General features: G+C 53.0%; 1 protein-coding gene across 1 annotated transcript; it reads left to right on the top strand.

Annotated features, from left to right (window-relative positions):
* The first annotated feature begins 3 nt into the window (after window positions 1–3).
* Window positions 4–24,800, top strand: NUCB1 (nucleobindin 1). The gene is made up of 13 exons (XM_037991365.2): window positions 4–129; window positions 537–682; window positions 5,453–5,560; window positions 6,869–7,001; window positions 12,549–12,652; window positions 14,266–14,451; window positions 14,725–14,815; window positions 19,970–20,028; window positions 20,307–20,399; window positions 20,474–20,566; window positions 22,443–22,613; window positions 23,114–23,231; window positions 23,847–24,800. Exons 2-13 carry the CDS (start codon window positions 548–550, stop codon window positions 23,951–23,953), a joined length of 1,398 nt encoding a protein of 465 aa, XP_037847293.1. The 5' UTR covers window positions 4–129; window positions 537–547; the 3' UTR covers window positions 23,954–24,800.

Genomic DNA, 24,800 nt, shown 5'->3' with positions numbered 1-24,800 from the left:
CGTGGACCAATCAGGCCTCTTTGGGGCGGGGCCTCTGTGGAAAGTGGGCGTGGCCTAGGGGGGAAATCACCAAGAACGCACCGGAGGTCCTTGCCAGCCCTGGAAAACGCCCTCTGCGGTGAAGGAGAGGTGAGAGGCCAGGGTTCCAAGACTCTTGGGTCCTAGGGAGGATGGGGGCCACAGGGCTGGAAAACTGGGTCCCGGAGGGGGATGCACTGGGTGCCAGTACTTTAGGTCCTGGGAAAAGAGGAGGCTGGCACCCTGAACTCTAGGGTCTGGGGGAGGAGGAGATCCCGGATTCCTGAGTGTGAGGGAGGAGCGTGTTGGGAGCCAGGACTCCTGGGTCTGAGGGCCCGGACTCCTGTGTCGGAGGAAGGGAAGGCTGGAGGCCTGGAATTCTGGGGCCTGGGTAAGGAAATGCTTGTGTCCTGAGTCTTGGAAGTAGGGGCGGCACTGGAGGCCCGAACTCCTGGTTCCAGGGGAGGAAGAGGCTTGGGACAGATATTATGCATTATCCAGCCCTCCGTCCCCGACAGACCACACCGCCATGCCTCCCTCTGGGCCCCGAGGAACCCTCCTTCTGCTACCGTTGCTGCTGCTGGTCCTGCTTTGCGCTGTGCTGGCTGTCCCCCTGGAGCGAGGGGCGCCCAACAAGGAGGAGGCCCCTGCGACTGAGAGTCCCGTAAGTGGCCCAGCCCTGCTGTCCAGCCAGGTGTTTGCAGTGGTACTACAATTCCTGCAGACCCCGTACCCATAGGGTGGATGTTCCAGTGACTTACTGGCCCTACGGTTGTAGCTTATCTTTTGCCCGCCATTCCTCCCAGCAGCAGGGGTTTGACTTGGTGAAAAACTGGAAGTCCCTGACTCTGAGGTGTGGAAAACGTGCTTCACGCCCCAAATAAACCTCTGTTTTTTTAAGATTCCACCCAAGAAGGAATCTGAAAACAAACAAACAAAACTACATTTCCCAGTAGCACCATGTTGCTAGTTCCGAGTAGCAGTTGATGTTGGCTAGCTGGGGTAGTCTGACTTCATGGTGCTCTTGGGAGTTGTAGTTTAAATTACAAAAGGGTGGGTGCACTGCTTGTTTATTAATTCCAACATGTGTTTATCAAACCCAGTAAAAACTTTGGTCTTAAGGGATTTGGAACTTTGGAGATCCTGAAGACCAGTGCGTGTCTTGTGGTCGGAATCTTCCTATAGCTTCCTATAAGGATAGACTGGCCAGGCCGGGCACGGTGGCTGAAGCCTGAAATCCCAGCACTTTGGGAGGCCAGTGGATCATGAGATCGAGACCATCCTGGCTAACATGGTGAAACCCCGTCTCTACTAAAAATATAAAAAATTAGCCAGGTGCGGTGGCGGGCGCCTGTAGTCCCAGCTACTTGGGAGGCTGAGGCAGGAGAATGGCATGAACCCAGGAGGCAGAGCTTGCAGTGAGCCGAGATCGCGCCACTGCACTCCAGCCTAGATGACAGAGCGAGACTCTGTCTCAAAAAAAAAAAAAAAAAAGGCTAGACAGGCTGGGCACGGTGGCTCATGCCTGTAATACCAGCATTTTGGGAGGCTGAGGCAGGCAGATCACTTGAGATCAGGAGTTCGAGACCAGCCTAGCCAACATGGCAAAATCCCATCTCTACCAAAAATACAAAAATTAGCTGGGCGTGGTGACTCATGCCTATAATCCCAGCTATTCAGGGAGACTGAGGCATGAGAACTGCTGGAACCAAGGAGGTGGAGGCTGCAGTGAGCCGAGATCACGCCACTGCACTCTAGCCTTGGCAACAGAACTGAGACTCTGAGACTCTGTTTTCTGAGACTCTGTCTCAAAAAAACAAAGAATGGGCTGGTCATTACCCCCTGGAATGGATCATTGGGTGTTTCCCGTCCCCATGCTGCAAGTTAGGCCTCTATTCTGTGAAATCCTTGCAGACCCAGGAAGGCTTCGTTGAGTCCCATTTCCTTTCTTTCATTCCACATGTTTCCTGAGCACCTTCAATGAGCCAGGCACAGTGGTAGTGGTTAGGGCACAGCCACATGCGTGCCCTGTGCCTGTGGACTATCCCTGCTCACTGGGAGATGGAAGACGAACGGCAGGGCTCTGTGAGGGTGAACACCAGGGGTGACAGGGAGGAAGGGAGGCATGAGTTGAGTTATTTCTTTCTTGCTCGCTCTGTTGCTAGGCTGGAGTGCAGTGGTGCAATCTTGGCTCACTGCAACCTCTGCCTCCCAGGTTCAAGTGATTCTCCTGCCCTAGCCTCCCGAGTAGCTAGGACTACAGGCGCGCACCACCACGCAGAGCTAATTTTTGTATTTTTAGTAGAAATGGGATTTCACCATGTTGGCCAGGATGGTCTCGATCTCCTGACCTCGTGATCCACCTGCCTCGGCCTCCCAAAGTGCTGGGTTTACAGGCATGAGCCACCTCATTTTTTCATTTTCTTTTTCTTTTTTTTTTTTTTTTTTTTTTGAGATGGATTTTTGCTGTGTCACCCAGGCTGGAGCGCAGTGGTGCAATCACTGCAACCTCCATCTCCAAGGCTCAAGCAATCCTTCTGCCTCAGCCTCTGGAGTAGCTGGGACTGCAGGCATGTGCCACCACGCCTAGCTAATATTTTTGTATTTTTGGTAGAGACAGGGTTTCATTATACTGCCCAGGCTAGTCTCTAACTCTTGACCTCAAGTGATCTGCCCACCTCGGCCTCCTAAAGTGCTGGCATTATAGGTGTGAGCCACTTAGTTCTGAACTGGAGAGAGATGTTAAGTCAAGAGCAAGGAAGAGAGGAAGCGAAGGGAAGAGCATTCCAGCCAGAGGGGACAGCATGAGCAAAGGCCACTTGGTAGGAGAAAGCAGAGCAAGTTGAGGACGTCAAGGAGGCTGCTGTGGCTGGAGCAGGGCGAGTGAGGAGGAGGGGAGAGGGGGATTATGTGGATCATGTGGGACCTTGTGAGACTCGATAAAGAGGTAAGGAATGTGTGTGTGTATATATATATATTTATAATAACAGGGTCTTGTGCTGGTGCCCAGGCTGGAGTGCAGTGGCAGGATCATAGCTCACTGCAGCCTTGAACTCCTGGACTCAACTCCTGCCTCAGCCTCCCAAGTAGCTGGGACTACTGGCATGTGCCACCATGCCCAGCTGATTTTTTTCTTTTTATAGAGACAGGAGTCTCCCTATGTTGCCCAGGCTGGTCCCGAACTCTTGAGCTCAAGCAATCCACCCGCCTTGGCCTCTCAAAGTGCTAGAATCATGGTGGCATGAGCCACCATGCCTGGCCAATTCTCTCTCTCTTTTTTTTTTAATTTTAATATTTTTGGTTTGTTTGTTTGGGACACAGGGTCTTGCTCTGTCACCTAGGCTGGAGTGAGGTGATATGATTATAATGCACTGCAGCCTCAGACTCCTGGGCTCAAGCAATCCTCCTGCCTCAGCCTCCCAAAGCACTGGGATTACAGGCTTGAGCCACCACACCTGGCCTTCTCTCTTTTGTAATTTTATTTATTTATTTTTTCTAATTTATCTTATTTGCTTTTCACTACAGATCTGGGAGGCAGAGGATATACTACCTATTTTTTAAATAGGAAGAGCAAAGAAGGCCCAGGGAGAGTAAAGTGACACCCAGCTATGTATGTCAGGGGTGGGACCAGGAGGCCTGGGACTTTCGTCTGTGTTGTTCACAGTGTGGCATATGATAGTGGCCTGGTGAATGTTTGTTGATTGAGTGAATGCATGCATGGCCGGGGGAGTGGATGGATAGGCAGGTAGATGGATGGGTGGGTGGATGGATGGGTGGGTGGATGAGTGGATGGATGGATGCATGGGCGGGTGGGTGGATGGGCAGGTGGATGGATGGATGGGTGGATGGATGGATGGATGGATGGATAGATGGTTGGATGGGTGGATGGATGGATGGATGGGTGGACAGATGGTTGGTTGGATGGGTGGATAGATGGTTGGATGGATGGATGGATGGATGGATGGATGGATGGATGGATGGGTGGGCGGATGGATGGGTGGATGGATGGATGGGTAGGTGGGTGGATGGTTGGATGGATGGATGGATGGATGAGTGGATGGATGGATGGATGGATGGATGGATGGACGGATGGATGGATGGATGGATGGATAGATGGTTGGATGGGTGGATGGATGAGTGGACAGATGGTTGGTTGGTTGGATGGATGGATGGGTGGGTGGATGGATGGATGGGTGGGTGGATGGATGGATGGGTGGATGGATAGGTGGGTGGATGGATGGGTGGGTGGATGGATGGGTGGATGGATGGGTGGATGGATGGATGGATGGATGGGTGGATGGATGGATGGATGAGTGGATGGATGGATGGGTGGGTGGATGGATGGATGGGTGGGTGGATGGATGGATGGGTGGGTGGATGGATGGATGGGTGGATGGATGGGTGGGTGGATGGATGGGTGGGTGGATGGATGGGTGGATGGATGGGTGGATGGATGGATGGATGGATGGGTGGATGGATGGATGGATGAGTGGATGGATGGATGGATGGATGGATGGATGGATGGACGGATGGATGGATGGATGGATGGATAGATGGTTGGATGGGTGGATGGATGAGTGGACAGATGGTTGGTTGGTTGGATGGATGGATGGGTGGGTGGATGGATGGATGGGTGGGTGGATGGATGGATGGGTGGATGGATGGGTGGGTGGATGGATGGGTGGGTGGATGGATGGATGGATGGATGGGTGGGTGGATGGATGGATGGATGGATGGGTGGGTGGATGGGTGGATGGATGGGTGGGTGGATGGATGGGTGGGTGGATGGATGGGTGGATGGATGGGTGGGTGGATGGATGGGTGGGTGGATGGATGGGTGGATGGTTGGATGGATGGGTGGATAGATGGTTGGATGGATGGGTGGGTGGGTGGATGGATGGATGGGTGGGTGGGTGGGTGGATGGATGGATGGATGGATGGATGGGTGGATGGATGGATGGGTGGGTGGATGGATGGATGGGTGGGTGGATGGGTGGATGATGGGTGAATGGATGGGTGGGATGTATGGATGGATGGGTGGATGGATGTATGGATGGACGTATGGGTGGATGGATGGATGGATGGATAGATGATGGGTGGATAGATGGGTGGGTGGGATGTATGGATGGATGGGTGGGTGGGATGTATGGATGGTGGGGGTGGATGCATGGATGAATGGATGGTTGGATGGATGGATAAAAGTATGATTCACAGCTTCCCAACAAGTTATGTCCACTCTGAGCACCCACTCTGGGCAGTATTGGGCTGGGTGTTCACTGATGTGATTTTCATTTCATCTTTGCTACATATATGGGAAAAGGTAAAAACTGAGTCCCTCGTCAGCTGCCCCAGGGAGTGGCCATAACAGTTACAGGAGTGAGAGTGGGGGTGGGGGTGGGAGCAGGGGCTGCTATGTCTGTCCTCGTTGCCTCAGGACACAGGCCTGTACTACCACCGGTACCTCCAGGAGGTCATCGATGTGCTGGAGACAGATGGGCATTTCCGAGAGAAGCTGCAAGCTGCCAATGCGGAGGACATCAAGGTGCGGCTGGGGGCGGTGGGGGCTGTGGGAGGGGTATGTACTGGGGGGGCAGAGTTCAGGAAAGGGCTGGTTTCTTTTTTTTTTTTTTTTTTTTTTTTTTGAGACAGAGTCTTCCTCTGACACCCAGGCTGGAGTGCAATGGCACGATCTCAGCTCACTGCACCTCCGCCTCCCGGGTTCAAGCGATTCTCCTGCCTGAACCTCCCAAGTAGCTGGGATTACAGGTGCATGCCACCACACCTGATTGATTTTTGTATTTTTAGTAGAGATGGAGTTTCACCATGTTGGCCAGGCTGGTCTCGAACTCCTGACCTTGTGATCCGCCCATCTCGGCCTCCCAAAGTGTTGGGATTACAGGCATGAGCCACCGCACCTGGCCATACTGGTTTCTTCAAAGGGGCCACATGGCTCCAGCTCTGCCTGTATTTGAAATCACCAAAATGAGGCTCAGGGAGAAGTTGCTTCTTGAGGTCACAAGTTGGGAAGAGCTTTGGGGAGCACAGAATACGAGGTTAGTGCAGAGTCCTGTGGGGCAGGCTTCCAGTTGCAGCTCCACCACTTACCAGCTATGGGGCCTCCCCTCACCATGCCTCACTTTCCCCATCTGTAAAAAGCAGGATTTTCCAAGGGAAGGATTCTGGGGTTTGAATTTTCCAAAGAAAGATGTGTAAAGGGTTTGGAAGAGCGTGGTGACACTCCTTAGCAAGTGTTGCGAGAGGGTTGCACTAACAGAATGCTCCTATGGTGCCTTCTACAGAGGAAGAATTCAAAATAAGGGAGGTGCTGGTGTCCCTCACGTCACCATGAACTCCCATGTCAGGCCTCTAGGAGCACTATCATTGTCCCCATTTCACTGAGTAGGACACTGAACCCTGGTAGCAGGGTCTGTCCTTGTGGGCCTGGGCCTCTAGCTAATTTTTTATTGTTTCTAGAGGCAAGGACTTGCCATGTTGCCCGGGCTGATCTTGAACTTCTGGGCTCATGCGATCCTCCCACCTCAGCCTCCTAAAGTGCTGGGATTACAGGTGTGACCCACCGCACCTGGCCCTAAACATGTGACTTGATGAATGACGGGAGATGGGGCAGCAGAGGTGGGCAGGGCCTTGAATGCCAGGCTGACGGGCTGGGAGCTGTCCTTCCTGAAGACTCTGAGGAGCTGGGGGACTATAAGCAGGGAAGAGGGCGGTATAAGACTGGGGCATGAGAAAGCTTGTAAGAAGCTGCCAGAGAAGACAGAGAGCAGGCCGAGGCCGCCCAGCATGCCCCCTCCCAGGCCCCCAGGCTGACCAGGGTCTCCTCTCCTGTCAGAGCGGGAAGCTGAGCCGAGAGCTGGACTTCGTCAGCCACCATGTCCGCACCAAGCTGGATGAGCTCAAGCGACAGGAGGTATCGCGGCTGCGGATGCTGCTCAAGGCCAAGATGGACGCCGAGCAGGATCCCAGTGAGCAGGGGCAGGGCGGGAGGGCCAGGCAGGGAGGGGTGGGGAAGGGTGGCCTCGCTCCCAGCCTCCAGGTGGTTGTGTGCTAAGCAGGTGAGGCTTCCCTCCCCTCTGTGAAATGTGAGTGGGAGATTGCCCCAGTGTTCCTCCTAGCATGATTTAATACAAACATGACAATGTTGTTTGTTTATATTCTGTTTCCATTTGTGGTTTTTAAAAATCTTTATCATGGGCTGGGCACAGTAGCCCACACCTGTAATCCCAGCACTTTGAGAGGCTGAAGCAGGCAGGTCACCTGAGGTCAGGAGTTCAAGACTACCCTGGCCAACATGGTGAAACCCCGTCTCTACTAAAAATACTAAATTAGCTGGGCGTGGTGGCACATGCCTGTAATCCCAGCTGCTCAGGAGGCTGAGGCAGGAGAATCACTTGAACCCAGGAGGCGGAGGTTGCGGTGAGCCGAGATCACGCCATGGCACTCCTACCTGGGCAACAGAGTGAGACTCTGACTCAAAAAAAAAAAAAAAAAAAAAAAAACTCATTGTCATTTAAGATTCTGGTAGAGGCCGGGTGCAGTGGCTCACACCTGCAATTCCAACACTTTCTGAGGCAGGAGAATCACTTGAGCCCAGAAATTCAAAACCAGGTTGGGCAACATAGCAAGACCCTTATGTCTATAAAAACTTTTTTTTTTTTTTTTTTTGAGACGGAGTCTCGCTGTGTCACCCAGGCTGGAGCGCAGTGGCGCGATCTCGGCTCACTGCAAGCTCCGCTTCCCGGGTTTACGCCATTCTCCTGCCTCAGCCTCCCGAGTAGCTGGGACTACAGGCGCCCGCCACCACGCCTGACTAGTTTTTTGCATTTTTAGTAGAGACGGGGTTTCACCATGTTAGCCAGGATGGTGTCGATCTCCTGACCTCGTGATCCACCCGCCTCGGCCTCCCAAAGTGCTGGGATTACAGGCTTGAGCCACCGCGCCTGGCCTATAAAAACTATTTTAAAATGAGCTGGGCATGGTGGTGCATGCCTGTGGTCCCACCTCCTTGGGAGGCTGAGGTGGAAGGATCATTGAGCCTCGGATGTCAGGGCTCCAGTGAGCCATGACTGTGCCGCTGTACTCCAGCCTGGGCGGCAGAACAAGATCCCATCTCAAAAAAAAAAAAACAAAAAAACAAAAAAAACAGTTGAAAGAACTTCAAACTTTTAGAAAAGTTGTAAGAGTAGTACAGAAAACAGCCGAACACCCTTGACCCGGCTTCTCTAGTTAACATTTGCTCCATTTGCTTTGTCATTCACATGTGGGACTTTACCGCAGTCACCATCTCGTCACCCTACACATTTCAGTGTGATTCTCCTAAGAACATACTCTTGCATAAGTACAGCAATAAAATGGAGAAGTTTGTCAGGTCACACTGTTTTTCCTTGCTTAGTCAATTTCTTTCTTTCTTTCTTTTTTTTTTGAGACGGAATCTCACTCAGTCTCCCAGGCCGCACTGCAGTGGCATGATCTTGCCTCACTGCAACCTCTGCCTCCCGGGTTCAAGGGATTCTCCTGCCTCAGCCTCCCAAGTAGCTGGGATAACAGGCATCCACCACCCACACCCGGTTAATTTTGTATTTTTAATAGAGACTGGATTTTGCCATGTTGGCCCGGCTGGTCTCAAACTCCTGACTTCAAGTGATCCTCCCACTTCAGCCTTCCATAGTGCTGGGATTACAGGCCTGAACCACCAGCCCTGGCCCCCATCTCAAGGTCTTTAATGTAATCCCATCTGCCAGGACCCCTTAGCCCTGTAAGGTCACACATTCACAGGTTCTGGGGATCAGGATGTGGATATCTTTTGGGGCACCAGTATCCAGCTGCCACAACACTCAGGCTTGTCCCGTCCCTCCTCTGCCCAGAGCCTGCCCCCGGCACCCCAGTGCCCTCAGGCCCGCGTTCACATTCCTTTCGGCTGCTCGGAGCCTGGGTGGACCTCGGCCACATCCGCCTGGCCCCGCCCTTCCCCTGTGTGCCCTGACCTTCTTGCGTCAGCGTTTTTAGAAATTGCTGATGTGCAACCTCGGGACCTTTGCCCATTCACCCTGCTGTCCCGTGACATTCTTTCTCAGGGCTTTTTGCCTGGTCCACAGACCTTCCATCTCCCCTGGAATGTCACCTCCTCAGGATGTCACTGCCCCAGCCGTCCTGTGTGAAGGAGCCTCTGTTTTATTTGTGTCCTTGGTATTCCTTTGTTCATCCCTTGGTCGCCTGTTCTCTGTCTCTCTAGACTGGGTGCTCCAAGAGGCAGAACTCTTTTGGTGGTGGTGGTTGTTGTTGAGACAGTCTTGCTCTGTCTCCCAGGCTGGAGTGCAGTGGCGCAATCTCGGCTCACCGCAACCTCTGCCTCCCAGGTTCAAGCGATTCTCCTGCCTCAGCCTCCTGAGTGTCTGGGACTACAGGTGCTCGCCACCATACCTGGCTAATTTTGTATTTTTAGCAGAGACGGGGTTTCACCATGTTGGCCAGGCTGGTCTCGAACTCCTGACCTCAGGTGATCCACCTGCCTCGGCCTCCCAAAGTGCTGAGATTACAGGCGTGAGCCACCACGCCTGGCTTCCAAGAGGCAGAATTCTGTCACCATTTGATTCCTGCTGTGTCCACAGTGGCCAGCACTGGGTCAGCCTGGAGTAGTGGCTCAACACTGGCACAAATAATGAATTTGAGATTCAGTTTGTACCTGTGTCCTGCACGCCTGTCACTCCTCTGGGCTCAGCTAGGGCTGGAGCTGCCTCCACTGCAGCCTGGGTCTCCCAAAGTCTAGCTGCCCGTGTGTGTGTATCTTTCTGCCCACCTGACTGAAGGCCGGCTGCTGGAGGGCGGGGCCAGGCCGATTGATTCTGTGTGTGTGTGTGTGTGTGTGTCTGTCTGTCTGTCTCTCTTCCCACCTAACCAAGGGCCGCTGGAGGCCAGGGCCATGCTGATTTTGGGTCCAGCATTGCACAGTGCAGGCCTGGGCCCCTAGAGGCCTCGGGAGACCTGTGTGTGGTGAGTTAGTGTGTGTTGGCAGCGTGTGTGCTGTCCCTTCCTGCCTGGAAACCCTACCCCTTTCTGACCGCTTGGAAACTCCCATACGAGGGAGGCTGCACTTGTTTGCTGAAGCTGCTGTAACCAAATACCCCTGACCAGGTGCTTCAGCAACAGAACTGGACTGTCTCATGGCCTGCAGTCAGAGTCCAAAGTGAAGGCGTTGGCAGGGCTGGTTCCTTCCGGGGCTGTGAAGGAGGATCTGGTCCAGACCCCTCTCCTTGGCTTGCAGAGGGCCGTCTTTTCCCTGCGTCTTCACACCATCTTCCCTCTCTGTGTGCCTGGCCCAAATTTCTCCTTTCATTATTATTTTTTATTTATTTATTTATTTATTTTTTATTTATTTTTTTTTGAGACGGAGTCTTGCTCTGTCGCCCAGGCTGGAGTGCAGTGGCCGGATCTCAGCTCACTGCAAGCTCCGCCTCCCGGGTTTACATCATTCTCCTGCCTCAGCCTCCCGAGTAGCTGGGACTACAGGCGCCCGCCACTTCGCCCGGCTAGTTTTTTTGTATTTTTTAGTAGAGACGGGGTTTCACCGTGTTAGCCAGGATGGTCTCGATCTCCTGACCTCGTGAGCCACCCGTCTCGGCCTCCCAAAGTGCTGGGATTACAGGCTTGAGCCACCGCGCCCGGCCATTATTTTTTATTAATCATTATTATTATTATTAATTTTTTTTTTTCCAAGATGGAGTTTTGCTCTTGTTGCCCAGGCTGGAGTGCAGTGGCGTGATCTCGGCTCACTGCAACCTCTGCCTCCCGGGTTCAAGTGATTCTCCTGCCTCAGACTCCCAAGTAGCTGGGATTACAAGCATGTGCCACCATGCCTGGATAATTTTGTATTTTTGGTACAGATGGAGTTTCGCCATGTTGCTCAGGCTGGTCTCGAATTCCTGATCTCAGGTGATCCACCCACCTCGGCCTCCCAAAGTGCTGGGATTACAGGTGTGAGCCACCGCGCCTGGCCTATTATTACTTTGTTTTACTTCCATCACTCAGGCTGGAGTGCAGTGGCGCGATCTCGGCTCACTGCAACCTCCGCCTCCCATGCTCAAGTGATTCTCTTGCCTCAGCCTCCTGAGGAGCTGGGACTACAGGCACACACCACTGCACACAGCTAATTTTTGTATTTTTTGTAGAGTTGGGGTTTAACCATGTTGCCCAGGTGGGTCTCAAATGCCTGAGCTCAAGTGATCCTCCCACCTCAGTCTCCCAAAGTGCTGGGATTACAGGCATGAGCCACTGCGCCCAGCCATAAATTTCTGCCTTTTATAAGGTCGCCAGTCATGTTGGATTAAGGCCCACAGGAATGACCCCATCTTAACCTGGTTCCCTCTGTAAAGACCTAGTCTCCAAATCAGGTCACATTCTGAGGTACTGGGGCTTAGGACTTCAACACAGAAACTTAAGAGCACGCAATTTAACCCCTAAGACTGGTTGATGCTTTATCAAAAATTTTGGTGTTTTTCTTTTATTTATTTATTTATTTTTAAGACGGAGTCTTACTCTGTCACCAGGCTGGAGTATAGTGGCGCAATCTCGGCTCACTGCAACCTCCATCTCCTGGGTTCCAGCTACTCCCCTGCCTCAGCCTCCCAAGTAGTTGGGATTACAGGTGCGTACCACCATGCCCAGCTAATTTTTTGTATTTTTAGTAGAAATGGGGTTTCACCATGTTGGCCAGGATGGTCTCGATCTCTTGACCTTGTAATCCGCCCGCACCCAGCCTTGTTTGTTTTTTTAAAGAGTAGTTGAGGCTGGGCGCGGTGGCTCACTCCTGTAATCACAACACTTTGGGAGGCTGAGGTGGGTGGATCACCTGAGGTCAGGAGTTCAAGACCAGCCTGGCCAACATGGTGAAACCCTGTTTCTACTAAAAATACCAAAATTAGCCGGGTGTGGTGGCACACACCTGTAGTCCCAGTTACTCAGGGGACTAAGGCAGGAGGATTGCTTGAGCCTGGGAGGCAGAGGTTGCAGTGAGCAGAGATCCTGCCACTGCAGAGTGAAACCCTGTCTCCAAAAAAAAAAAAAGAAGGAAAAGGAAAATAGATGGTTGAATGTCATGGTTTTGGGTGTTCAATGGCTGGTTCCCATCCTTGCTCTGCCACTTGCTAGCTGGTAGCCTAGACCAGTCACAACCCCTCAAGGGGTCTCAGTTTTCACACTCATAAAATGGGGATAATCATAGAACCCATGTTGTAAGGATTTTGTGGAAAGTAAATGAATTAATACAGTTAAAGTGCTTAGGGCATGGCCTGGCATCTAGTAAGTGGGCAGTATATCTTAGTTTTTATTATGGTTATTATTCTAAGTATCAGACTCGGTTGTGGGATCACCTCCTCCAGGAAGCTCTCCCTGATTGCCCCAGGCCAAAGCTGTCTTCTAGGCTTCCCTAGCACCTCTCATGACTTCTTTACAACATGTCTGGCCCAAGATTCTAAAAGGACTTGCCCTGAGGTGTTGGACTCTTCCTTCTCTTCCAGATGTACAGGTGGATCATCTGAATCTCCTGAAACAGTTTGAACACCTGGACCCTCAGAACCAGCACACATTCGAGGCCCGCGACCTGGAGCTGCTGATCCAGACGGTAATGGGAGTGGGTCCAGAGGCAGAGGATTGAGGGAAGCTTTTCAGAAGGGGAGAAGGGGACAGAGTCCCGGACGTGGGCCAGCTCACCATGCCTGCTGGTGTTCTCTGAGGTTGGAGGCTGATAGAGGGCTGGGTGGTTTCTTTTATTTTCTTTTTTTTTGAGACAAAGTCTCGTTCCTGTCCCCCAGGCTGGAGTGCAATGGCGCCATCTCAGCTCACTGCAACCTCCGCCTCCCAGGTTCAAGCAATTCTCCTGCCTCAGCCTCCTAAGTAGCTGGGATTATAGGCGCCTGCCATCATGCCTGGCTAATTTTGGTATTTTTAGTAGAGATGGGGTTTCACCATGTTGGCCAGGCTGGTCTCGAACTCCCAACCTCAGGTGATCCACCCACCCCGGCCTCCCAAAGTGCTGGGATTACAGGCGTGAGCCACCACACCACCCAGCTCTTCTTATAGTGATACCCACCATAATCCAGCAGGCTATCATCTTTTTTTTTTTTTTTTTTTTTTTTTTTTTTTGAGACGGAGTCTTGCTCTGTCACCCAGGCTGGAGTGCAGTGGCGCGATCTCTGCTCACTGCAAGCTCTGCCTCGGGTTCACACCATTCTCCTGCCTCAGCCTCCCGAGTAGCTGGGACTACAGGTGCCCACCACCAGGCCCGGCTAATTTTTTATATTTTTAGTAGAGACGGGGTTTCACCATGTTTGCCAGGATGGTCTCGAGCTCCTGACCTCGTGATCCACCCACCTTGGCCTCCCAAAGTGCTGGGATTACAGGCGTGAGCCACTGTGCCCGGCCCCATCATCTTAACTAATTACAAGGTCTCGCTATGTTACGTGAGTTAGTCTTGAACTCCTGGGCTCAAGTGATCCTCGCAACCCAGCCTCCCAAAGCGCTAGGATTCCAGGCATGACCCACCTCTCCTAGCCTGACCTCATGTTCTTGGCCGCCTAGCTGTACCCGAAATACGTAACATATTAAGTTCACCACGTATGTTGTTCCTATGTACTTATTCCTCCAAGATCTGGAGATTGTGGAGGACTTGAAAGAGGTGGGTTGAAGTTGCTGTTGTATAACCATCCTAATCTGTTTTGAATAAAGAGAAGAAAGTGTGTTATGGGGCAGGAGCAGTCATGGAAACCTAAAAGGGTGACATCAGGCTGTGTGCGGTGGCTCACGCCTATAATCCCAGCACTTTGGGAGAATGAGGTGGGCGGATCACCTGAGGTCAGGAGTTTGAGACCAGCCTGGCCAACATGGTGAAACCTTGTTTCTACTAAAAATACAAAAATCAGCCGGGCCTGGTGACACATGCCTATAATCCCAGCTGCTCGAAAGGCCGAGGCGGGAGAATCACTTGAACCTGAGAGGCGGAGGTTGAAGTGAGGCAGTGAGCAGAGATCGTGCCACTGCACTCCAGCCTGGGCAACAGAGCAAGACTCGCTCTCAAAAAAAAAAAAAAAAAAAGGGACATCAGGACACAAGACGTAAGACAGGTAGAGGCTGGGGCTGCCCTCGGCCAGGTTCAGGGCCAAGGGCCTGCCATTTACAGGCTGGAATTGGGGGCTGGGCAGAGGGGGCAGACGGGAATGATCCTGTGCCTTTCCCCAGGCCACCCGGGACCTTGCCCAGTACGACGCAGCCCATCATGAAGAGTTCAAGCGCTACGAGATGCTTAAGGAACATGAGAGGCGGCGTTATCTGGAGTCACTGGGAGAGGAGCAGAGAAAGGAGGCAGAGAGGAAGCTGGAAGAGCAACAGCGCCGGCACCGCGAGCATCCCAAAGTCAATGTGCCTGTGAGCACTCCATTCGTGCCCATCCACTGCCTACCACATCCAGTTCAAACCCGACAAGAAAGCAGTTAAAGAACTACAATTCCCAGGGGCCCTTGAGGCAAAAACTTCCTGTTACTGTACCTGGCTGCCCCAGGGGGTGCTGGGAGTTGTAGTTTTCTTAGTTTTCTTGCTTGAGGGAGATAATGTTTGTTGGATGGGGGTAAAGGGATATTTGGTTTTATCCCATGGCATGCAGACTTCTTGCTCATGAGCTCCTGGCTCTCCTTTCCACAGGGCAGCCAAGCCCAGTTGAAGGAGGTGTGGGAGGAGCTGGATGGACTGGACCCCAACAGGTTTAACCCCAAGACCTTCTTCATACTGCATGGTAAGGTGGGGAGGGAGTTCCAGAGCTGGGATGAACCCTGAGACTCTGACCCTTCTGGGACCTGAATGCTAAGAGGGGTGTGTCTGTCCCAGGAGGGCTTAGTCAGGCCTAAGAGCCGAGCCTATGTCCCCTGGTTGACCAGACAGCACTGCTTCTCTCGGCTATAAGGCTAGGATCTGCGTGGAAGGGTTGGGCCTCTGCTCTAGCAAACACCAGACCTCGGGGTTCTAAGGACAGCTGGTGTCCACTGTAAGCAAACCAGGTTGGCTAGGCCTGGGCCCTCCTCCCACAGCAGCCCAAAAGAAACCCTGGTCCACTCTGGGAGCCCTGTCACTAGGAGTGTGTTGTTCCCTAAGAACCAGGCCTCCAGAGGCCTGGAAAGCCCTTTCTCTTTTTCTTTTTCCTTTTTTTTTTTGAGACGGAGTCTTGCTCTCTTGCCCAGGCTGGAGTGCAGTGGTGCGATCTCGGCTCACTGCAACCCCCTGCCTTCTGCCTCCCACGTTCAAGTGATTCTCCTGCCTCAGCCTCCTGAGTAGCTGGGATTACAGGCATGTACCACCATGCCCGGCTAATTTTTGTACTTTTAGTAGAGACGCCGTTTCAGCATGTTGGCCAGTCTGGTCTCGAACTTCCAACCTCATGTGATCTGCCCCCACTCCGCCTCCCAAAGTGCTAAGATTACAGGCGTGAGTCATTGTGCCTGGCCTGGAAAGACCTTTCTGTATGGTGGGTCAAAGGCACACTCCCCCCCATCTGTCTCTTCCTGTCTGGAAATGTGGCCTGGGGTTGCCAAGCCCCCTCAGATATGCCTGGCACGCTGTCCCACAATCTGCCGCTTGTCAGAAGAGCTTAACAAGGCCTAACTCATTCATTCAGCAAACCTTTCCTAAGGTCCCACTAAGGACCAAGCCTTGTCAAGACCCTGTGGATACAACTGTCAACGAAACAAAGTACCTCCCCTCAGAGCCAGTGATCAGGCACACAGATCATACCACACTTTAGTAACTACAAGAGACTGAACAGTATGAGAGGCGCTAGCATTTTATGTAAGCTGCCAATTAAATTAACACACTATTGAAAACAAGATGCGTCCTGGGCTGGGTGCAGTGGCTCATGTCTGTAATCCCAGCACTTTGATAGACCGAGGTGGAAGATGGCTTGAGCCCAGGAATTCAAGACCAGCCTGGACAATAAAGTGAGACCCTGTCTCTATTAAAAAAAAAAAAAAAAAAAAAGTAGACTAGGCATGGTGGCTCACACCTATAATCCCAGCACTTTGGGAGGTTGAGGTGGGAGGATCACCTGAGGTCAGGAGTTCAAGACCAGCCTGGCCAACATGGTGAAACCCCATCTCCACAAAAATACCAAAATTAGGCGGGCATGATAGTGGGTGCCTGTAATCCCAGCTACTCAGGAGGCTGAGGTGGGAGAATCACTTGAACCCAGGAGGTGGAGGTTGCAGTGAGCCAAGATTGTGCCATCGCACTGCAGCCTGGGTGACAGAGCAAGACTCCATCTCAAAAAGACAAAAAAATAAAAAATAAAAAATAAATAAAGATGCATCCCTATTTCAGGGGTGATAAAATAGAAGAACGCCAAAGTGCATCTCAGAATCAATGAAGGTTCTAGGCCGGGTGTGTTGGCTTACTCCTGTAATCCCAACACTTTGGGAGGCTGAGGCAGGCGGGTCCCTTGAGGCCAGGAGTTGGAGACCAGCCTGGCCAACATGGCAAAACCCAGTCTTTACTAAAAATACAAAAATTAAAAAAAAAAAAAAATTAACCAGGCATGGTAGTGCTCGCCTATAGTCCCAGCTACTCCGGAGGTTGAGGCAGGAGAATCGCTTGAACCCGGGAGGTGGAAGGCAGGGGTTGCAATGAGCTGAGATCACACCACTGCACTCCAGCCTGGGCAACAGAACGAGACTCTGTCTCAAAACAATAAAAAGTAAAAAAGAATCAAAGAAGATTCTGTAATGGGGTCTCAGGTAGTGACATGTGCTACCTCGCAGCCTCGACCACCCAGGTTCAAGTGATCCTCCCCCCTTAGCCTCCCGGGTAGCTAGGACCACAGGCACACACCACTATGCCTGGCTAATTTTTTTAATTTTTAGTAAAGGCAAGGTTTTACCATGTTTCCCAGGCTGGTCTCAAACGCCTATGCTCAAGCAATCCACCTATCTTGGCCTCCCGAAGTGCTGGGGTTACAGGCATGAGCCATCCCACTGGGCACCACCCTGCTTTTTTTTTTTTTTTTGAGACAGGATCTTGCTATGTTGCCCATGCTGGACTCAAACTCCAGGCCTCAAACAATCCTCCTGCCTCAGTCCTCTGAGTAGCCAAGACTGCAGGCGTGTGCCACTGCGCCCAGTTTTAAACATGTTTAATTGTACAGTTCAATAGTATTAAGTATATTTACACTGTCACGCAACCAGTTCTGAGAGCTCTTCATCTCGCACAACGGAAACTATCCATTAAAGCACTTGCCCTCCCCTTCTCCCTCACTCTCTAGCAGCCACCATTCTATTTTCTGTCTCTATGATTTTGACTATTTTAGGTACTTCATATGAGTAGAATCTTTTAGTATTTGTCGTGTGTGTGTGTGTGTGTGTATTTGGCTTATTTCACTTAGCATAATGTCGAGGAACTGAAGTTTTCATTCTCCTGGGTATTAATTTCTATTTCAATTGCCCCATGTGGCTAGTGGCTGCTGTACTGGAGTTGGAGTCCCAGCACAGCTCTAGAGAGGACATTTGGGCTGGACACGGTGGCTCACGCCTGTAATCCCAGCACTTTGGGAGGCCGAAGTGGGTGGATCCCTTGAGCCCAGGAGTTCAAGACCAGCCTGGGCAACATGGCACAAACCCATCTCTACAAATAAAATACAAAAATTAGCTGGGTGTGGTGGCGTGCATCTGTAGTCCCAGCTACTTGGGAGGCAGAGGTGGGAGGATCACCTGAGCCCAGGAATTCCAAGCTGCAGTGAGCTATGAACACACCAGTGCACTCCAGCCTGGGCAACAGAGTGAGCCCCTGTCTCAAAAAAAATTAAAAATAGGCCGGGCGTAGTGGCTCACACCTGTAATCCCAGCACTTCGGGAGGCTGAGGCAGGCGGATCACGAGCTCAAGAGATCGAGATCATCCTGGCCAACATGGTGAAACCCCGTCTCTACTAAAAATACAAAAGTTAGCTGGGCGTGGTGATGCGCGCCTGTAGTCCCAGCTACTCAGGAGGTTGAGGCAGGAGAATCATTTGAACCCTGGAGGTAGAGGTTGCAGTGAGCTAAGATCACGCCACTGCACTCCAGCCTAGCGATAGAGTGAGACTCCATCTCAAAAATAAATAAATAAATTAATTAATTAATTAACAATAGGCCGTGCACAGTGCTCATCCCTGTAATCCCAGCACTTTGGGAAGCCAAGGCAGGTGGATCCCTTGAGCCCAGGAGTTCAAGACCAGCCTGGGCAACATGGCAAAACCCCATCTCTACAAAAACAAATACAAAAATTAGCTGGGTGTGGTGGCATGCGTCTGTAGTTCCAGCAACTTGGGAGGCTGACATGGGAGGATCACCTGAGCTGAGGAGTTCAAGGCTTCAGTGAGCTATGAACACACCAGTGCACTCCAGCCTGGGTAACAGGGTGAGACCCTGTCTCAAAATTTAAAAAAAACACCTTATTTAATCTTTTTAATCAGGCAGTCCCTATAGACCAGAATAGGTTCAGAGCAACTCCCTATACCTTTTTTTCTTTTTCTTTTTTCTTTTTTTATTTTTAGAGATGGGGTTTCACCTTTGTCACCCAGGCTGGAGTGCAATGGTGTGATCACGACTCACTGCAGCCCAGACCTCCTGGGCTCAAGTGATTCTCCCACCTCAACCTCTAGAGTAGCTGGGATCATAGGTGCACACCACCATGCCCAGCCAATTTTTAATTTTTTTTTTTTTTTTTGAGGCAGAGTCCAGGCTGGAGTGCAATGGCACGCTCTTGGCTCACCACAACCTCTGCCTCCCAGGTTCAAGCTATTCTCCTGCCTCAGCCTTCTGAGTAGCTGGGAGTACAGGCAGTTGGCATTACGCCTGACTAATTTTTGTATTTTTGTAGAGACAGGGTTTTACCATGTTGGCTAGGCTGGTCTTGAACTCCTGACTTCAGGTGATCCCCCTGCCTCGGCCTCCCAAAGTGCTGGGATTACAAGTGTGAGCCACCGTGCCCGGCCCACTTTTTGACATTTTTTTTCTTTTTTTGTAGAGACAGGGTCTAGCCATCTTTTCTAAGCTGGTCTCGAACTTGTGTGCTCAAGTGATCCTCTTGCCTTAGCCTTCCAAAGTACTGGGATTACAGGCATGAGTCCCTAAGTTCGGCCCCTATATTTTCTTTACTCTTAATCAATTTAAATTTAAACAGCCCATGTGGCTAGCGGCTACTGTATTGGACAGCACAGATCCAGCGTTGAGGCAGAGAAGAGAACCCCAGGCCTGAGCCCTAGGCCGCACTAGCACGTGGAGGTCAGGAAGAGGATGGAGCTGTCAAAGGAGATGGAGGGGCAGCCAGAGAGGACAGAATCATATTCTGGAAGTCAAGGGCAGAAAGTCAAGTCAGATGCAGGCGGAAAATGAACCACGGGATTTGCAAGATGAGGGTTCCTGGCCTCCTCCGCAGGAGCAAGGTTGTGCTTGTCTGAGGGAGCCGAGGAAGGAGGAGGGCCGGTGGTGACAGTGAGTGTGGCTGACCGAGCCTGAAGCCCTGCAGCTGTGGGGTCTACATTGGTAGGAGATGCTCTCCCTGACGACTGGAGTCAGCACTGGCCTGGTTCTCTGGGACGCAGAGGTCCCTGATAACCCTGTAGCTGACTCTGTGTCCAGAGCACTGGATGCCAGGGCCAGAGAATCCTGCATGACAGTGACCCAAGCATGTTTCCTCGAACCCTGTTTTTCATCTATTCCATTCTCAGCCCCCTGGTCGCTAGGCAGTGGCCCTAGCAACGGGCCTAGTGGGGTGCTAAAGCCTGGGGGCCACTGTTCCACCGCGGGAGATCTGTAGTTACCTGTCCTCTGATAACAGACCCCACATCCGCCCCAAGTTTCTTCACCAGGGACCTGATGCACCCCGTCCTCAGTCACCTGAGATACCTTGCTATCTCCTTCCCTTCAGATATCAACAGTGATGGTGTCCTGGACGAGCAGGAGCTGGAGGCCCTCTTCACCAAGGAGGTGAGCATCTTGGAAGCCTCGGGCACCTGGAGGGACTCCCAGATCAGCCACTTATTTCCTCCTTGCAGTCTCCTAAAATGCCCCTGGATGGGAGCTCAGTGAAAACTACAACTCCCATCAGCCCCTGGGGCAAAAACGGCTGCCAGGAGTGGTGGAGTGCCCAAAGGACTGCTGGGAGTTGAAGTTGTCGGGTTGTGTGTCTAACGAGGAAGGGGTAGCCTGGGAATGAGCTCCTTCGGGACCTCTCAATGCCGTCTGCCTCTTGCTTGCTCCTGCAGCTGGAGAAGGTGTACGACCCAAAGAATGAGGAGGACGACATGCGGGAGATGGAGGAGGAGCGACTGCGCATGCGGGAGCACGTGATGAAGAATGTGAGGGCGGGGGGGCCAGGCGGGGGAGAAGACGGGGCCCCAGCTCTGTCACTCACCCTTATCTGGCTCCCCAGGTGGACACCAACCAGGACCGCCTCGTGACCCTGGAGGAGTTCCTCACATCCACTCAGAGGAAGGAGTTTGGGGACACCGGGGAGGGCTGGGAGGTGAGAACATGGGGGATTCTCAGGGTCCTGAACCTGTCTCTCTTCCAGCCATGACCTATCTTTCAGAGTCTCAGGCCCCTTCTCTTTTCCTCTGGGTCTCCGGCCATTCTCCTGGGTCACTGCATCCCTATCTCTGGGGTTCTGTTCTCCCCTGTCTCTAGGACTCTTTCTAATTTTTATTTATTTATTTATTTATTTATTTTATTTTGTTTATTTATTTTGAGATGGAGTCTCACTCCCTTACCCAGGCTGGAGTGCAGTGACGTGATCTCGGCTCACTGCAGCCTCCACCTCCCAGGTTCAAGCAGTTCTCCCGCCTCAGCCTCCTGAGTAGCTGGGATTACAGGTGCATGCTACCACACCTGGCTGATTTTTGTATTTTTAATAGAGACAGGGTTTCACCATGTTGGCCAGGCTTGTCTCAAACTCCTGACCTCAGGTGATCCACCCACGTTGGCCTCCCAAAGTGCTGGGATTAGAGGTGTGATTTTTTGGTTTGTTCGTTTTGTTTTGTTTTTAAGACAGCGTCTTGCTCTTTCACATAGGCTGGAGCCCAGTGGTGCAATCTCGGCTCACTGCAACCTCCACCTCTTGGATTCAAGCGATCCTCCCACTTCAGCCTCTTGAGTAGCTGGAATTACAGGCATTAGCCACCACGCCTGGCTAAGTTTTATATTTTTTGTAGAGATGGGGTTTTGCCATATTGGCCAGGCTGCTCTAGAACTGCTGGACTCAAGCGATCCACCTGACCTGGCCTCCCTAGGTGCTGGGATTACAGGTGTGCACAACCACACCACACCTGGCTAATTTTTGTACTTTTTGGGAGAGACAGGGTTTTGCCATGTTGGCCAGGCTGCTCTCAAACTCCTGGACTCAAGCTGTCCACCCTCCTCAGCCTCCCAAAGTGCTAGGATTACCCAGGCTGGAGTGCAGGGGTGTTATCATGGCCCACTGCAGCTTCAAACTCCTGTCCTCAAGTGATCCTCCTGCCTGAGCCTTCCTATTAGCTGGGACTGCAGGTGCATGCCGGCATGCCTAGCTAATCTAGCTCATTCATTTATTTATTTATTTATTTATATTTTTTGAGACAGGGTCTCCTGTCACCCAGGCTGGAGTGCAGTGGCATAATCATAGTTCACTGCGGCCTCGAATTCCTGGGTGCAGGTGATCCTCCTTCCTTAGCCTCTTGAGTAACCGGGACTACAGGCACATACCACCATGCCCAGCTAATCTAGGTCTCTATTTTATTTATTTATTTATTTTTGAATACAGAGTTTTGCTCTTGTTGCCCAGGCTGGAGTGCAATGGTGTGATCTCAGCTCACTGCAACCTCCACCTCCCAGGTTCAAGCAATTCTCCTGCCTCAGCCTCCTGAGTAGCTGGGATTACAGGCGTGTGCCACCACGCCCAGCTAATTTTGTATTTTTAGTAGAGACGGGCTTTCTACATATTGGTCAGGCTGGTCTCAAACTCCTGACCTCAGATGATCCACCCACCTCGGCCTCCCAAAGTGCTGGCATTACAGGCGTGAGCCACCGCGCCCGGCCTATTTCTATATATGTTTCAAGATGCCTGGCCAATTTTCTGTAGAGACAGGGTCTCGCTCTGTTGCCCAGGCTGATCTTGAACTCCTGGTGTCAAGTGATCCATCCACCTTGGCCTCCCAAAGTCCTGGGATTACAGGCGTGAGCCACGGTGCCTGGCCTTGTCTCTCAGTCTTTATCCCACTCCCACCTCCCACTTGGGCCTCTTTGACCACCCACATGGCCCTGGCCTCCCAGCCTCTTCTAAACCTCCCCCATTGGCACAACCCTCTCCAACGTGGGTGGGCCGAGGTTGGACCTGTGCCCCTGATGACCCTTTTGCCCACCTGCAGACAGTGGAGATGCACCCTGCCTACACCGAGGAAGAGCTGAGGCGCTTCGAAGAGGAGCTGGCTGCCCGGGAGGCAGAGCTGAATGCCAAGGCCCAGCGCCTCAGCCAGGAGACAGAGGCTCTAGGGCGGTCCCAGGGCCGCCTGGAGGCCCAGAAGAGAGAGCTGCAGCAGGTGACGGGGGGGAAGCTGCTTCCATCCACTGAATCTCTGGCCGCCCTTGTCCGTGTCCCCATGGGTGTCCAGAAGCTGGGAAGGCCTATGGCCACCATGTTAATCATGGGGGGAGCCTCAAGTATTCACCGCCATCTTGAGTAAGGGCAGACGTTTTCCTGTCTCTGACAGCTCTGTGGCTGCCATGTTAGATAAGGGCAGTAAGGCTGTAAGTGAGGAGGGAAATGCCCAGGAGGGGGAGAAGGGCAGACTCAGCCAGGGATGGGTGAGAGCTTTCCTGTCCCAAAGCAGGACCCAAGCCGTGGCTGGAGGGAGAACTGGATCCTTGACGATCATTAAGCCTGACTGTCAATGAAAGAAAAACTGAGGCCCACAGAGAAGGGATTGGCCAGTGACCACTTAGCATGTTGCTGTGAAGTCTTAGTTTGGGGACTGAGGCCTGAGTACTTGCAGTGCCAGCGTCACACCCTCTTGTGTGTGTGACCCCTCACCTCCCGCAGGCCGTGCTGCACATGGAGCAGCGAAAGCAGCAGCAGCAGCAGCAGCAGCAGCAGCAGCAGGGCCACAAAGCCCCGGCCGCCCACCCCGAGGGGCAGCTCAAGTTCCACCCAGACACAGGTGCTGGCCCTTGTCTGGGGAGGAGGGGCTGCACGGCTGGACCCCTGGGTCTGAGGTTGGAGGGGCTGGGGCCTGGACTCCCAGATCCGAGGGAAGAGAGGCTGGGGGCCCAGTCTTCCGGGTTTGAGGGAGGAGGGGCTGGGGCCTGGACTCCTAGGTCGGAGGGAGGAGGGACTGGGGGCCCAGACTCCTAGGTCTGAGGGAGGAGGGGCTGGGGGTTGGGACCCCTGGGTCTGAGGGAGGAGGAGCTGGGCCTGGACTCCTGAGTGTGAGTGAGGAGGGCCTGGGGGTTGGGACCCCTGGGTCTGAGGGAGGAGGAGCTGGGCCTGGACTCCTGAGTGTGAGTGAGGAGGGGCTGGGGGTTGGGACCCCTGGGTCTGAGGGAGGAGGGGCTGGGCCTGGACTCCTGAGTGTGAGTGAGGAGGGCCTGGGGGTTGGGGCTGGGACTCCTGGGTGTGAGGGAGGAGAGGCTGGGGCTGGGACCCCTGGGTGTGAGGGAGGAGGGACTGGGGGTTGGGACCCCTGGGTGTGAGGGAAGAGGGGCTGGGCCTCCGGGGGCCTGGGGGAGGAGGGGTTGGGATGTCCTGTGCCACCATTCCCTCCCTCCATTTCCAGACGATGCACCCGTCCCAGCTCCAGCCGGTGACCAGAAGGAGGTGGATGCTTCAGAAAAGAAACTTGTTGAGCAGCTCCCTGAGGTTGAGGTGCCCCAGCATCTGTGATCCTCTGGGACCCCAGCCCTCTGGATTCCTGATGCTCCAAGGAGGCTGATGGGCGCTGGATGAAGTGGCACAGTCAGCTTCCCTAGGGGCCGGTGTCATGTTGGGCTCCTGGGGCGGGAACACGGGCTGGCATTTCATGCACTGCTGCCCCTCCAGGTCCACCTGTCTCCACTCTCACAGCCTCCGAGTCTGTGGCCCCTCCCTTCTGTCCTCCTCCGAGGGGCCTGCCTTCTCTCGTGTCCAGTCATTGAGGTGCTCAGTGATCGGCTTAACTTAGGGAAGGCCCCTCCCCTTCTCTGTCTATCCCAAGAGGGTCTGCTGTGAGCCTGCGTTCCTAGGTGGCGCGGCCTCAGCTGCCTGGGTTGTGGCCACGCCAGCATCCTGTATGCCCACAGCTACTGGAATCCCCCTGCTGCTCCAGGCCAAGTTTCTGGTTGATTAACGAGGGCATGGGGTGGTCCCTCGAGACCTTCCCCTACCTTTTGTGGAACCAGTGATTCCTCAAAGAGAGTGTCCCCTCCACAGCTGGGTGCCAGGGGCCGGGGATCCTCAGTGTAGCTGGTGAACCCTGATACCAGGAGCCTGGGCCTCCCTGAACCCCTGGCTTCCAGCCAGCTCATCGCCAGCCTCCTCCTGGACCTCTTGGCCCCCAGCCCCTTCCCCACATAGCCCCAGAAGGGTCCCAGAGCTGACCCCACTCCAGGACCTGGTCCCAGCCCCTCAGCCTCATCTGGAGCCCCTGAAGGCCTGTCCCACCCACATTTCTGGCCTCATCTGAAACTGCCCCGCGTCCTGCTGCGTGTCCTGCTCCGTGTTGGTTCCATCTAAATATACTTTCTGGAACAAA

This window comes from Chlorocebus sabaeus, chromosome 6, assembly GCF_047675955.1.
Source record: "Chlorocebus sabaeus isolate Y175 chromosome 6, mChlSab1.0.hap1, whole genome shotgun sequence".
In the NCBI taxonomy this organism is placed as follows: domain Eukaryota; kingdom Metazoa; phylum Chordata; class Mammalia; order Primates; family Cercopithecidae; genus Chlorocebus; species Chlorocebus sabaeus.
This window is presented reverse-complemented; position numbering and strand designations above follow the sequence as displayed.

Bases quoted from the DNA above. Each gene is read 5' to 3' on its own strand.
- NUCB1 (XM_037991365.2), top strand. From the start codon at position 548: ATGCCTCCCTCTGGGCCCCGAGGAACCCTCCTTCTGCTACCGTTGCTG. The intron at 7,002-12,548 runs GTGAGCAGGGGC...CTTCTCTTCCAG, and splicing joins GGACGCCGAGCAGGATCCCA to ATGTACAGGTGGATCATCTG. The intron at 20,567-22,442 runs GTGAGAACATGG...GCCCACCTGCAG, and splicing joins ACACCGGGGAGGGCTGGGAG to ACAGTGGAGATGCACCCTGC.